At 39.9% G+C, this 15,671-nt stretch overlaps 1 protein-coding gene across 4 annotated transcripts in view; it reads left to right on the top strand.

Annotated features, from left to right (window-relative positions):
* nalcn (sodium leak channel, non-selective) overlaps positions 1–15,306 on the top strand; it is a 95,720-nt gene extending 80,414 nt beyond the window's left edge. For 2 of the 4 annotated variants that reach the window (XM_063005837.1, XM_063005838.1), the window contains exons 31-46: positions 1,652–1,772; positions 3,382–3,480; positions 3,595–3,688; positions 6,035–6,141; positions 6,493–6,567; positions 7,185–7,304; positions 7,399–7,467; positions 7,547–7,695; positions 7,803–7,896; positions 8,873–9,005; positions 9,254–9,369; positions 10,151–10,308; positions 11,616–11,766; positions 12,757–12,906; positions 12,995–13,109; positions 14,325–15,306. In XM_063005837.1, the coding sequence (XP_062861907.1) occupies positions 1,652–1,772; positions 3,382–3,480; positions 3,595–3,688; positions 6,035–6,141; positions 6,493–6,567; positions 7,185–7,304; positions 7,399–7,467; positions 7,547–7,695; positions 7,803–7,896; positions 8,873–9,005; positions 9,254–9,369; positions 10,151–10,308; positions 11,616–11,766; positions 12,757–12,906; positions 12,995–13,109; positions 14,325–14,467 (1,894 nt within the window). In that variant the 3' untranslated portion in view covers positions 14,468–15,306. The remainder of the gene's footprint in view (positions 1–1,651; positions 1,773–3,381; positions 3,481–3,594; positions 3,689–6,034; positions 6,142–6,492; positions 6,568–7,184; positions 7,305–7,398; positions 7,468–7,546; positions 7,696–7,802; positions 7,897–8,872; positions 9,006–9,253; positions 9,370–10,150; positions 10,309–11,615; positions 11,767–12,756; positions 12,907–12,994; positions 13,110–14,324) is intronic. The other 2 variants (XM_063005840.1, XM_063005839.1) reach the window with 2 other exon arrangements.
* Positions 15,307–15,671: the final 365 nt, after the last annotated feature.

Below are 15,671 nucleotides of genomic sequence, written 5' to 3'. Positions count from 1 at the left end.
TCGAATGTAAACCTAGAATATCCAGCGACGGTCTCGTTTGTGACGGTCTCGACATGTTTTGACCATGTCGACAGAACTGGTTGTGAGTTTTCAAAACTCAGCTACCTGAGTCATGTTTTTAGCTGCTTTACACTGCCATCTTGACCGATTGCCAACTGAATTGCCATTGGATTGCTAGGACTGCCTCATAGTGCACATTAACCAGTAAACGTAAGGCACTTCAATGCTTCAAACCTTAAATTTTGATTACATGGAAAACAGCTCATTTTACGGTCTTTGGCGTGATTTTCATGGCCGTGAATTAGGTAGGGCTGTATTGATAAGAAATATGATTTAAAACCTTGACAGAACGGCACATTTTAAGTCCGTCAGTGAAGCTGACTAACAGAATGCAGATAACACAGTTTACTAAGGGACGGAGCTGTGGTGTCCCAGAGGCGACAGTTAGAGCCCGTGTGATGGATGCCGCCGTCACATAAAAGCAGCCCAGAAAGCTTTAGAAGTTACAGTTTTCCAACAGAAGGTTTATAGCACTGCATTGTTTTAAAAGCCTTGTTTGGCACATAAAAGCAGGAGTCCGGGGTCCCAGGATGTCTATAATACAAATCCTTTTTTAACATATGGATCAACTGTGCTCCCACGGGGGCCGGCCGCTATTCTCTTAATAAGATTTAGCAATGTCAGTGATGACAGCCAACATTAAAGACAGCTCCACTAACAGTGGACCCAACACCAGAAGAGTTTAACCCATAACGTCCTAAACTTACATAAACAAGCCTGTACAGGATGTTATTCACTTCACCCAGTGATTTTTATAAAATTGGTTCCACCACAACCCTGTCCAGGATAAAGTGGTGGTAAATTGAAAATAAAATAAAATGAACAAATGAACAATTTACAGTAATACTATGAGTTGATATTCAGGATTAACACACTAATGGCAAAAGTATGTGGTCACATGACCATCCCATTTCAAAACCATAGAGTTAATAAAATTTACCTATACTATAACTTACTATATAACAGGCTTTACTCCTTTGAGAAAGCTATCCTGAAGGAAGAGAGATGTTAGCTGGCATGCTAGCAGGTTGTTCCGCCTCAGCTGCTTGATTAGAATGGCCTGAGGCTTACTGTGTTAGCAAACTGCGGTGATATAATTGCAGTGATCGCTGACCAAGTAGTGCGTCTGAATAACCTGCCTAATAAGGTCAATGTCTTATTAAAATTCTCTCTACTTAGGACGCTGCCTTGGGAGGCAGTAGGCAGCAAGGAAACTTACTAGGTTTTCGAACAGACCCAGAGTCTGTGTGTATGAAATTGTGCCCATTCAGATGAGCTTGAGAGCAAGATAATGATGTTATGTGGTAAAATTAAAAATGTTTTAAAACAGTCTTGCAATTGTAAATATATATATATATATACTGTGTATATATATATATATATATATATATATATATATATATATATATATATATATATATATATTTTTTTTTTTTTTTTTTCCCTTTAAGAGTTCTAAGCTGGTGAACCCAACTTACCTTTTTTGCCCTCATCACATACCCGCATTCACATTGTACATTTAAAGAACAATGAGAAAGCATCCTGCACAGGCCACACCTAAACTTCTCTTTTTTCTATCTTTTTTTGCCAGGGCAAACCCTCGCAACTTCAACTTTGACAATGTCGGCAATGCCATGCTAGCTCTGTTCGAGGTTTTGTCTCTGAAGGGTTGGGTGGAGGTCAGAGACGTGATCATTCACAGAGTGGATCCGGTAGGTTTATAATTAAAAACTAGCACTAGTCTATTGAGCGTAGAAAAATATCAAGTTAGCTTCAGAATTATTGGTACCCTTGGAGAAGATTGGCACACAGTCTTTAATTCACACTAATTTGTTTTATTGTGCAATGTCTATTGTGTATCATGTTTCACCTTATATCCTACATACAGGGGTTGGACAAAATAACTGAAACACCTGTCATTTTAGTGTGGGAGGTTTCATGGCTAAATTGGACCAGTCTGGTGGCCAATCTTCATTAATTGCACATTGCACCAGTAAGAGCAGAGTGTGAAGGTTCAATTAGCAGGGTAAGAGCACAGTTTTGCTCTTTAAGAGCAAAATATTGCAATGCACACAACATTATGGGTGACATACCAGAGTTCAAAAGAGGACAAATTGTTGGTGCACGTCTTGCTGGCGCATCTGTGACCAAGACAGCAAGTCTTTGTGATGTATCAAGAGCCAGGGTAATGTCAGCATACCACCAAGAAGGACAAACCACATCCAACAGGATTAACTGTGGACGCAAGAGGAAGCTGTCTGAAAGGGATGTTCGGGTGCTAACCCGGATTGTATCCAAAAAACATAAAACCACGGCTGCCCAAATCACGGCAGAATTAAATGTGCACCTCAACTCTCCTGTTTCCACCAGAACTGTCCGTCGGGAGCTCCACAGGGTCAATATGCACGGCCGGGCTGCTATAGCCAAACCTTTGGTCACTCGTGCCAATGCCAAACGTCGGTTTCAATGGTGCAAGGAGCGCAAATCTTGGGCTGTGGACAATGTGAAACATGTATTGTTCTCTGATGAGTCCACCTTTACTGTTTTCCCCACATCCGGGAGAGTTATGGTGTGGAGAAGCCCCAAAGAAGCGTACCACCCAGACTGTTGCATGCCCAGAGTGAAGCATGGGGGTGGATCAGTGATGGTTTGGGCTGCCATATCATGGCATTCCCTTGGCCCAATACTTGTGCTAGATGGGCGCGTCACTGCCAAGGACTACCGAACCATTCTGGAGGACCATGTGCATCCAATGGTGGTGCCGTGTATCAGGATGACAATGCACCAATACACACAGCAAGACTGGTGAAAGATTGGTTTGATGAACATGAAAGTGAAGTTGAACATCTCCCATGGCCTGCACAGTCACCAGATCTAAATATTATTGAGCCACTTTGGGGTGTTTTGGAGAAGCGAGTCAGGAAACGTTTTCCTCCACCAGCATCACGTAGTGACCTGGCCACTATCCTGCAAGAAGAATGGCTTAAAATCCCTCTGACCACTGTGCAGGACTTGTATATGTCATTTCCAAGACGAATTGAAGCTGTATTGGCCGCAAAAGGAGGCCCTACACCATACAACCCCTGTATCTTTCCTGTGCCTAACGTTTGGATACATGGATGAAATGATAGACATTTGAGCTATTAAGCAGTTTCTGATTTGCACAACGTTAAGGCATATAGTGATGTCACAATTTTCTAAGCCATCACTGTCGAGTAATGCTGGATATGGTTTAATACTCGCCTAGCTGATGTGCTTGTGGTATGGAATTGCAAAGCTGAACCAGACACTAGCTGAAGTTTTCTTTGCTTTTGTTTGCAGACACATGGCATCTACATTCATGTCTTTGTGTTTCTGGGCTGCATGATCGGTCTCACTCTGTTCGTGGGTGTTGTGATTGCTAATTTCAATGAAAACAAGGTAAGCTACAATGGTGAAATGCTAGTAATACGTGGGGTTTTTGTGCATGCTGTACATATCAGCTTGGTGAAACAGGTTCATGCTCATGCTTCCTGTCCTGTATGTTTCTTTCAGGGTACAGCTCTGCTAACAGTGGATCAGAGAAGATGGGAGGATCTGAAGAGCAGGCTGAAGATTGCTCAGCCGCTGCATCTCCCCCCACGTCCAGGTCATCATCTGTCTCTATTTCTTTAAACCTTTCTGTAAAAGCAGATACACAAGACAGAAAATACTTTTTTTTTATTAACGTCCCTGGATACTTTATTCGTCCCCTCTCTGCAATGAGTGAGAGAGTGCTTAATTAGCTCCACAGGGGGCTGGATCTAGTCGAGGACTCATTGCGTACCTTGAGGACACATACTCACTGATGGTGGATGAGGAAAAACCCCATTTACTCTATAGTAGAAGTTAGACATGCTTGCAGCACAAATCCCCATAGGCCCAGCAGGAAGCCGTCTCATGCTAAAGGGAGATCCTGGTGTTTCCACTGCTGATTCCCATAACTGAGCTTTCTGTACAGATTTTTAGATAAGTACTAAGCAGAAGTTCTTAAGCTTTTTAGACTAGGAACTACCTCAATCAAACAACAAGCTTGGGTAGGTCTGTTTTCATTGTGGTTTTGGTTCTTTCTCTGTCTTGATGTACAAACCCCATTTCAGGAAAAGTTGGGACATTTTGTAAAATGCAATAAAACAAGAATCTGTTATTTGTTCATTTTCTTGAACCACTACTTAACTGGCAAAAGTATAAACAAATCACAAATAAATCTTTTCACTGACCAACTTGTTCATATTTTGTGTATATAAATACGAAAACATTATTCAAAAAATTGAGACTAGTGCAAGATGAGTGAGTGAGTGTAAAACATTCCACAATATGTAATTGAACTGGTAACATGATTTAGTACTAAGATTGGGTATAAAAGGAACAGCCACCAAAAACTCTTTGCTAACACAAAAGGTTCGTGGCTCTGCAGTAGCCAACTTATTGACTAAGAAACCATTGCTTCAATCCAAATGATCTGTTAATAAATTTAAGTATATAAGTAAAAATATGACACCGGTCTTGAATTCTGGCAGCTTCTGGTTCCTTTTTTTCTATTTATTTGTGCATTATTTTCCCTTTTTTTCATTATTTAGCATAGTCCATTTGTCTTCCGCTGCTGTGGATCCCTGATCGCGTTCGAGGAGGGTATATTGCTGCTCATGTGCCCTCTGACGTGTGCGCAGTCCTAGCGGACCCCTTCTTTATGCCTGTGCTTCTTCACAGATGCCCCTATCCGCTAACCAGAGTCCTTGCACAGTGCTTAAAGACCCCACCCACTTAGTCTAGTCATTTTCCCTACCCAGCAGACACGGTGGCCAATTTGTGTCCGCTGCAGGCACTGCCAATTGTGCCCGCTAGATGGTGCCCAGCCGACCAGTAGCGGAGCTGGGTGTTCAGAATCTCGGCACTTGTGTGCTAGCGAAATATCCCGCTTCGCCACCTGGGCACAGGTTTCATCCGTTTTTCTAATGCTGGGTTGATTCTCGTTGGGAATGACAAGGACAGACAGGATTAGGAAGGAGATCATCATACGGACAGTGCAGGCAGTATGTTTTGGAGACAAAGTTAGAGAGGTAAGATTGAGATGGTTTGGGCATGTGCAGAGGAAGGATGAGAGTTCTGTTGGGAGAAGGGTGCTGATGATAGAAGATGAAGCTTATACATTCGGTTGGGGTGACAGAGGATGTTTAGGACAGGACAAGATGGAGATGAATGATCCACTTTGGAGAACCCTTACTGGAGCAGTCTGAAAAAGAAAATCTAATGCTGTTAGTCTTGGGACCAAAGTAGAGAAAGAGCTGAAGAAGGAATAAACTTTTCCTCTCTGGCCGCTGTAGCTCGTCTCTAAAGACCAACAAAACAATACTTTCGTCAGCACTTGCAACTCGTTCCGCATTTATTATTTGTTCAAACTTGCTATAAATTTCCAGTGTTTAGCTGCCTAAACTGCCTTTATAACTGGTAATAAATTGTCTTCACATCATGTTTTCACTGCAGCAAGCCCATATCTTGTTGATGAAAAAGTAATTATGCTTTTAATAACTAGTTGCACTTCATAATTCATTATTTGTGGATCATATAGCTGTGGAGGAGTTTTAGTCTGTTGTTTTTGCACTGCTGGCTTTTGGGCATGAACAGCTTGTTTTGGATCTTGCTACAGCATGCATCTCTACTGAGTTCAAGTCAGCACTGGGTCTGCTGTGACCCTGACCAGGATAAAGTGAAAATGAAATTAAACAAAAAATATTCAAGTTCAAAGCTGTGTGCAGGGGCAGGTAAGGGCATCATTCATTCGCCCCCTAAAGAAAAAAGACTACTGATAGTCATCACGTTCCTATGACACCACAGGAACCAGAATTGTAACCCAGTTAATGGATGATGTTTTCTTTATTACAAAAATATAAATTATTGTCTGTTTGCTTTGAAAATTTGGAAAAATTTCTCCTTTTTTTTCCTTTTCTATTTGTAGAAAATGGTGGCCTTCGTGCCAAGATGTATGACATCACGCAGCACCCTTTCTTCAAGCGTGGCATAGCAGTGCTGGTCTTAGCCCAGTCTGTTTTACTGTCTGTTAAGGTAAGAGTAGCTCAGTATCTGCTGACTTAAACTACAAAACCAATTCCAAAATGTTAGGACAGTAGAAAAAAATTTCAATAAAATCTAGGCTTATTTTAATTCTGAAAAATGTTCCCAAAGCTTTGGGACAGGGTCGTGCTTACAACTGTGTAATAGTCTGGGAACTAAGGACATTAATTGCTGTAGTCGTAAAAGAGGATCTTTCAGTCGACTAAGTCAATGTCTGTAAAGCGTTACTTTCTGTAAGGCATTCTACCTACTGCCCCAAAATATTTGGAATTGAGGTTGTGCAAGTACAAATAAAAGTAACCAAAATTTCCAAGACTCAAGTCTTTTTTGTGTCTATTTCAGTGGGATGTGGATGATCCTGTGACTTTTCCTCTGGCCACCATGTCTGTAGTTTTTACTTTCATCTTTGTCCTTGAGGTAAAGATTTTCATTTTATGTTTTATAGTTTTAACTACTCAGTCGGGTTGAAAATGTTTTGTTATATTTGATAAAACCATTATTTGTTCATACTCTGGGTTGTTAAGTCTTAAGTCTTGGCTTCGACCATCAGTTCAATGATAAATATTAGATGGATTTAACAGTATACAGTAGATCGTTTGTTGTTTAATCTGTTCTTGGTCAAACACTCCAAAGAAATGACACAGACAATGCACTGGAGACATGCAGCCTATAAAGTAAATGCTTATTCATCCCAAATACTTGTCCTACAGCCTGGTATTATATAATCTTATTTCAGTGGACACTTTCCAATTACAGAACACTGTTGGTTTTCTATTTTTGGTTCATTGGTTGGTTAATTTATGGGTGGGTTGGTTAATTGAAACTGTTTGGATACTAGTAAAAGAAAATAATAATAAAAAATATTATTATAATATAATTCAATTTTAATAAATTTTTAGTTAATTCAATTCTTGTGCCAAGAAGGGATTGTGGGTTGATGGTTGATTGTAGGGGGGTTAAGGGAGATCAGCAGGAGCAAAACCTTCAGAGAATAAGTAGAATCTCATTTAATCGTGGCTCTCTTCTGCTACCAGGTGACTATGAAGCTGATAGCCATGTCGCCTGCTGGGTACTGGCAAAGCAGGAGGAACAGATATGACCTGCTGGTGACCTCGCTTGGGGTTATATGGATCATCGTACACTTTGCTCTACTGGTAAAGCACAACTCTTACAAGAAAGCTGTACTTCACAATATTCGAATCAGTGAAAATACTTGAACTACAGGTTGAAACTGTCGTTTTTTTTTAGAATGCCTACACCTACATGATGGGCACCTGTGTGATAGTGTTGAGGTTTTTCACCATATGTGGAAAGCATGTGAGTATTATTTATTGATTATTATTATTATTATCATTATAGAATGCACTGTCATGTTTGAAATGGCTTGTGTGTGCAGGTGACTCTTAAGATGCTGCTACTGACAGTGGTGGTGAGCATGTACAAGAGCTTTTTCATCATCGTGGGCATGTTCTTGTTGCTGCTTTGCTACGCCTTTGCCGGCGTGGTGCTCTTCGGCACTGTCAAATATGGAGAAAACATAAACAGGTATTATAAACACTCCTGTGTTGAAAGTTCCTCAGTGGTAACTTGTGGCATTTTGATGATATTTTTTGATTCCTGTTTGGTTTCTTTATTATTTCTTTCTCTGTCAGGCACGCAAACTTCGCCACGGCAGGAAAGGCCATTACTGTGCTGTTTCGCATCGTGACAGGCGAAGACTGGAATAAGATAATGCACGATTGCATGGTAAGCCAAGACATACATACACATGTGCTGACTGTTGGGAAAGCCTATAAGATTTTAATCAGCCTTGTTATACAAGCTGAAATGTATGATTCTAAAAACCTGATGACACCAGGCTTGTATATGCATATGTGTATGTTAAAATGCATTAATTTTACTGTTACATGCAGCAATCAGCAATTTTGACATTGTAATTTTGGTGCCAATAAAATTGTAAGCAAATCCAGAACAGAATCCAATTGTATGCATTTGTAGGAGTTAATCGAATCCTTTGGATGATTTTACTCCAATGTGCTTTGATCAGCCTACATGAACAATGATTGGGTGTTGTTCATACAGGGTGGGAGCCGGATAGGGACCTCATAACTGATGCAATTGTGACCTCTGCTGGCTGATTAATGGGACCTGCACAGAGTTGCGTGATAATGCATTGATCAGGGTGTGGCTCTCCGTACACAAAGCTGATCCACATATGAACTCGCCTCGTGCGGGTGAAAAGATACAGATGGCTGCACACGTGTCGGAGGAGGCTTGTGTCAGTCTTGCACTCCTCAATCAAAGCAGGGATCGGCATCAGTAGATTCTCATTTCTTAAAGCTTTATGTGGTGAATTTTAATTGTAAACTCTACCTTTTTTTTTAGCTTAGTTATTTTTATTTATTTATATACTGTATTTTTGGTGGACTTCTTTCCTCCTTTTTCATTTTGGGTGACTGTAACCTTTTTAAAATTTTTTATTGCAACAGCTTTATATGTAGCATGTTAAGTTTCAAATGTTACATATGTCATGAGGGTGCCTCGTATTATTTCAGTGAAATCAGTTTTTATTTACTAATAACAGACCTAAACAGCTTTTTGAACTGAACTCAAAGGGACAGAATGGTGTTATTATTAAAATATCCTATTAATTCCATTGTAATTGGACCTGTGCTGCTGTCTATGTTGGGTGGACTACGTGTTTACTGGACTTGTTTTGCAGGTACAGCCTCCGTTCTGCACTCCTGACAAGCACCGCTACTGGGAGACGGACTGTGGCAACTACGCTGGCGCTCTTATCTACTTCTGCTCCTTCTACGTCATCATCGCCTACATTATGCTCAACTTGCTCGTTGGTTTGTCTCACGTCTCTCTACTTAATTTCCTGTTTCATTTCCTTTTTTATCTGGCATTAGCCAAACTAGCTAATGAAACTCAATAGCATATCTGAGTTTCAATATTAGAGATTAGTAATGGAAGATGTTCCTGTAGAATATGAATGAGCTTTTTTAATGAGTTATTTTTGTTCTGCGAGTTTTGATAGCGTCAAACGTCAATATCAAACGTTTAGTCTAACTGTCCTACTTTTCCCCCTTTCCCCCAGCTATCATTGTGGAGAACTTCTCTTTGTTCTACTCTACGGAGGAGGACCAGTTGCTAAGTTACAACGACCTGCGCCACTTCCAGATCATTTGGAACATGGTGGATGACAAGCGGGAGGTAGGCTGGAGATGTTCCGTAGATCTGAGCCGAGATGAACTGTGGGTTGCAAATTAGGGCTTAGGAGGTCCAGACATTCTCACCTCCAGAAAATGAGAGCTAATAACGTCCATCACAGATAGTGAGAGCAGTGACGCTGTCTATATTAACAGGCTTATTAAGAGCAGCAGTGAAAGGTGTTGAAGTGTCACCCTAAGAGCAGATGTGGAGCACTTTAGCATGCGGGTTTGTGCTTATTCATCCATCAACAGATGTTATTAAACTAACCAAACTAATTGAACTGTCTCTTAATTATTTTGTTATTCCACAGATACAGGCTGCATAGCATTAAATGTATAAATCTTAAATCTTTTAAAACAACTGGATAGCCTTTAAAACTCTTTGTAAATGCCTGATCACACCAGGTTTTTGGAAGTGGAACCATAATGTGTTCAATCAGCTTCATTAAAATCAGTAGCTAGCTCACCCCTTCAGAGAGCTCAAGCTCTTGATTTTAATCACAGCGGTGCTACCAGCCTGGCCAAGCACCTCCTCATTGCCACAGCAGAAGTGTGACCTCTGCCAGTGGTGACGGATACACATAGAGCATAGGGTAATTCTCTGTATGTGCTACAGCTCTCTGTTAGAATTCCCTGCACAACTGCTGATGTGGCAGGTGCTAGTCTGTGGCTCTCCTTGGCCAGTGTGGGGGTGGTGCAATCAGCAAAGGAATTGTAATAGGGCATTAGAAATGACTATGTTAAGAAGAAACAATGCATAAAAAATAAAATGTGTTTGCCAGGGCGTGATCCCCACCTCGAGAGTGAAGTTCCTGCTGCGACTGCTCAGGGGCAGGCTGGAGGTGGACCTAGATAAAGATAAACTCCTCTTTAAGCACATGTGCTACGAGATGGAGAGGCTACACAGTGGAGGAGATGTGACCTTCCATGACGTGCTGAGGTAAGTATGCACAATGTAGTCTGGACATGCAAGACCAGGTGGACTTAAGGGTGCAAGTGTCAATATGTTATTGTTCTACACACAAATAACACTAAGATCCAGAATTGTATTACTTAGTGTGGGGAATAAAGTAAGTGTTAGTCTTAAAAACAGGTTCTAATGGACACAGGTACAGACTGGCTCCTCCTGTTGCCATCTCCACTGGTGATAAAAGATGCACATGTGACCAGCTATCTCCATGATCTTGGAAAAAACAGGATCTGTCTGACCAGTTGACCACCATTGTATTATCTTACTGATTATGCACTTATTATTTCAGTTATTTGTCCTGTAGTATATTTTATGATGAAAGAAAGTGAGGTGAATGCCCAATAACAGGTTGGCTGGCATGTCAGAATTGATGGTGAAGATAGGGATGCTGTTCCTCTTGTCCATGGCCAGTCAGCTACCAGCTCCTGGCCCTAAACCGTTTGTGGCATAGTTGGGACTTAAACTGGCAAAATTCAGACTAGGGCAGGTGCATCACTGCACCACTCAGGAGCTGTAAAGGTTTAATTTAAATCTTTTCCCTTCCCTTTTCCTTAACTTTTCCTTCACTTTCCTTTTTCCTCTTTCCTTCCCTTTTACTTCCCTTTTCCTTCACTTTCCTTTTTCCTCTTTCCTTCCCTTTTACTTCCCTTTTCCTTCACTTTCCTTTTTCCTTTACTTTCCCTTCACTTTTCCTGTCCTTTTTCCTTTACTTTCCCTTCACTTTTCCTGTCCTTTTTCCTTTACTTTCCCTTCACTTTTCCTGTCCTTTTTCCTTTACTTTCCCTTCACTTTTCCTGTCCTTTTTCCTTTCCTTTACCTTCACTTCCTTTCCTTTTTCCTGTCCTTTACCTTCACTTCCTTTCCTTTTCCTTCACTTTCTTTCCTTTTTCCTCTTTCCTTTCCTTTTCCTTTACCTTCACTTCCTTTCCTTTTTCCTCATTCTTTTCCTTTTTTCTCTTTCCTTTCCTTTTTCTTTACCTTCACTTCCTTTCCTGATGTTCAGGTAATACAGATATTGTTCATTCCGTTTTTTTCATTTTTCACCCAGCACATATGGATAACGATTTACTTTGTATTTAATAAACTTTAGTCTTTTAAGGTGGAATCAGGTGTTAGCGGTGCTGTTTCCACAAGGATTTGATAGTAAACATACATTTGTGTTTAAAGATGAAATGAACTTACAGCAGCTAAGCCTGTGTATGTGTGTGTATGCTTGTGTGTGTGTATGCTTGTGTGTGTGTGTGTGTGTGTGTGTGTGTGTGTGTGTGTGTGAACAGCATGCTGTCATACCGCTCTGTGGACATCAGGAAGAGTCTGCAGCTTGAGGAGTTGCTGGCACGGGAACAGCTGGAATATACCATTGAGGAGGAAGTGGCCAAGCAGACCATTCGCATGTGGCTGAAGAAGTGTCTCAAACGCATCCGAGCTGTGAGTTTATACACAACACACACTTAGTATTATTATTGTACATGTACTTTTATTTACCAGTACAGAATAAATACACTCTCACAATAACAAGAGCATCTTCACACTGTCAATGTTTTATATCTTAAATATGATAAAGGAACACTTGAACCTCTGTGCTCCCAAATTATCTTCATTATTAGTTAGTACTGTATTTAGTTTGATGTTTTAATCCTGTTAGTGCTGTACTAAGTCTGATATTTTGATCCTGTTAGTACTGTACTAAGTCTGATATTTTGATCCTGTTAGTACTGTACTAAGTCTGATATTTTGATCCTGTTAGTACTGTACTAAGTCTGATATTTTGATCCCGTTAGTACTGTACTAAGTTTAATATTTTGATCCTGTTAGTACTGTACTAAGTCTGATATTTTGATCCTGTTAGTACTGTACTAAGCCTGATATTTTGATCATGTAGGTGGTTCTGTACTAAGTCTGATATTTTTAGTGTTATTACTGTACTATGTCTAATATACTGACCCTGTTAGTAGTGTACTAAGTCTGATATTTTGATCCTGACAGTTAGTGCTGTACTAAGTATTATATTTTGATTCTGTAAGGTAGTACTATACTAAGTCTGTTTTTATTTTAGTCTCATATTTTGATCGTTAGGTAGTACTGAACTAAGTTTGATATTTTCATTGTTATTTAGTATTCTACTAAATCTAATATTTTGCTCCTGCTAGTTTGGATTATACCATGTCTGATATTTTAATCCTGTTAGTACTGTACTATGTCATATTTTGATCCTTTTAGGCACTACTGTACTAAGTCTAATACTAAGTTTGATACTGTGATTCTGTTAGTTAATGTTGCACTAAGTGTATTGTTTGTATTGTAATTATGATTAGGAAACATAATTACAGTCTAATATAAAACATGGTTTATTATTAAACAGTAATATTTATGATAAATTTCTCTGATTGGTGTTAACACTCTATTGTTTGCTTTTAGAAGCAGCAGCAGTCGTGCAGCATCATTCTCAGTCTGCGTGAGAGTCAGCAGCAGGATCTACGCCGCCTGCTCAATCCCCCCAGCATTGAGACCACATTACCTACTGATGAGTCCAACACCAACAACCCGGACAACCCCACCCAGCCGGAGGTACCCAACATAACCCCACATACACAGCAAAGTGCTGCTCTGTTTATTTGAACATGTATAGTCTTATTCACTCTGTACTATTTTCCAGCAGAACAGCACGCTGCAGACTCTGCTGAGCCCCACGCTGTCAGACCGCAGCGGCTACAGACAGGACTCTGCTGATCGGCCCCAAAGGAAGCTGGGTCAGTGGAGGCTACCCACAGGTCAGATTATACCAGCTTTTACACTTCAATCAACAATAAACAGTACGTTTTGATAAATTCCATAATGTCAACAATGTCAACTCTGTGGCATGAGCTCAAAATACCAAATTCTCATTTTGTGCCTGTATAAATATGGCTAGTTTAATTGCACCCATAAAAATCTGACATGAATCAGAGGCTGCTACATCATGGGGACACTGCCCACACTTGAGCCAGCTTTACATTTACGTGTGCTTAGAGGCAAAAAAAATATAAGGATATTATTGCTGATGTCACGAATAAAAAAAGGCAGTCAGGGTTTATTTCTTGTGCTGCAGACTCTAACCCATAGTACCCCGAGCCTTGGAAATTGCTCGCAAATTGATGCTTGAGCGGTGAGGTAAAACGTCATCAAAGTGTGAATATGAGTCAAATTAACTCTGAAGCATCCACATGTATCTGTGTTTAGCTGGATTTTCCTCACTGTTTCATTTTTAAACTTGTGTTACAGCTCAGGGGGCTGGAAAATTGTAAAAATCAGCTTTCCTGAGGGAGTCGAAAATGCTTATAGTTTAAAAAACAAGCTTAATGTGGTTTAATGTACTAAAAGAATGACACAGAAACACTAAACCTCTCCTAATTATTACTTCACATAAGTTCTCTCAACTAATGAAATTCCAGTAATGTTGTTTAAGTACAATAAGTCCTGTTAAGTTTTGTTTATGTTAAGCATTGTTTGTATCGCCTGAGTCGCTTTTATCATGTCATATCAAACAGTTTGTCTCATTGGAGGCACTTTGAAAAGGTCAGCTGCAAACAGGGTCAAAGTTCAATCAGGTGAACTTTAAGCATCATGGAAAGTGCCATAGGCACACTCCATAGGAAACAACAGCACAGCCAGCATGAAAGTGGTTTTGCCACTTTTGATGTGAATGCGCCCTAATGCTTGCTTGAATGTGGACAGTGTGACAGGTATTCCAAGAGTTCTGATCAATCAATCACAGTAAAAGAACGACTGCATGAATTGATGAGAAATACGTATTGACAAGCGTACGTATTTAAATATTGGTATTTAAATATGCCATTTAAATACTAAAAATAATAAAACACACTTTTAGTTCGAAGTTTTAGCAAATGTAAGGGTGTGGATTACAACACTGTACATTGTGTGTTTGTATTTTATTTCCTGTCTTCTTTCCTGTAAGTCCCGATTGACGTGTTTGCTCTCTCCCTCAGGTCGCACCAGTGTGAAGTCCATGGTGTGCAAGATAAACCCAGTAAACGACGAGACGTCCTCGGGGTCCGAGGTCAAAAAGTGGTGGACTCGGCAGCTGACCGTGGAGAGTGATGAGAGTGGTGATGACCTTATTGATATTTAAGGGTTTATAGGTTCAAACGAACACCCGCGAATGCAGGAATGCACTGTTGGAGCCTTGTCTGCTCATTCATCATGTACAGCAGGCATCACGGACCGGGTTATAACGAACGTAAGCTTCTGGCTTTGAAGGAATCTGAGAAACGTGATAGTTACGGGTAGGGAAGGGTACAGGTGCTTGAACCTGTCGAATTATGCAGTGAAGTATGCAAAATGTGCAGAGAATATTTAGCTGCACAGGTCTTTTTGTATGAACTCCAAAGTCACCCATCTGTGATGTAGTACCTGTCCATTCAATAAGATCAGTCATCATGCATTCATCACCATTTCCACTTAATGACTGATACACCAGTGTATTTATTTAAATTGAATTCATTTCATCATAAAACAGTATCCAATGTGCAGTGTTACTCTCAGATAGACAGCAGCTGGTGTGAGCGCTCAGGAAATTTTACTTAACAGGATCCTAATCTCACATCCAGATGATTCTAGAAGCAGAGTTTTAGCGTCTGTGCGTTTCTCTATGTTAAACCTAAATTGACGTGGAAGCCATACAGAGTTTCTCTGAATGTGTTTGTCTTTGTGCCAGTGTTTTACATCCCTACATAATAACCAGTCTGCTTCTAAATGTTCGTCATTCATTTTGTAAATCGACATGCCACGAGGAACCCTCCATAAACTGAATGTACATTTATTTGTTTATGTGACTGTGCCAATTCCTAATAGTATAATGTTAATTTATTTAAATTATTTACTATAGAAATTATATATATCTATTTTGTAAAAAATGCAATTTATACATATTATGTGATTTTAAATGACAGATAATAAAACCTATGAATAATATAATACTCTGTATTGTTGAATGTCTTTTTCATGTAGGCTGCACTGTAGAACATTTTCTACAGTATAATGCAAATACAGCAAAAATTAGTATAAAACCTTAAGAGGATTAACACATTACACATTCTTGTAAGAGCTACGCTGCTGATAACAATAGTTACTGATTTTCAAAGAGGTCACATTTCATGCTGGGCTCACAAATACAGAATGTGCTACGTGAACCTAGCCCTTGGGGTACACATACCTGAAAGTATGGGGACACCCCTTGTAATTATTAAGTTCATGTGCTTCAGCCATAACAATTCCTAAGAGTGTAATAAATCAATTATATAAAGGAAATGTTATGTGTCCAATTTTGCAGCAAC

The sequence above is a fragment of the Trichomycterus rosablanca genome, chromosome 12, assembly GCF_030014385.1.
Source record: "Trichomycterus rosablanca isolate fTriRos1 chromosome 12, fTriRos1.hap1, whole genome shotgun sequence".
Taxonomy (NCBI): Eukaryota; Metazoa; Chordata; class Actinopteri; order Siluriformes; family Trichomycteridae; genus Trichomycterus; species Trichomycterus rosablanca.
This window is presented reverse-complemented; position numbering and strand designations above follow the sequence as displayed.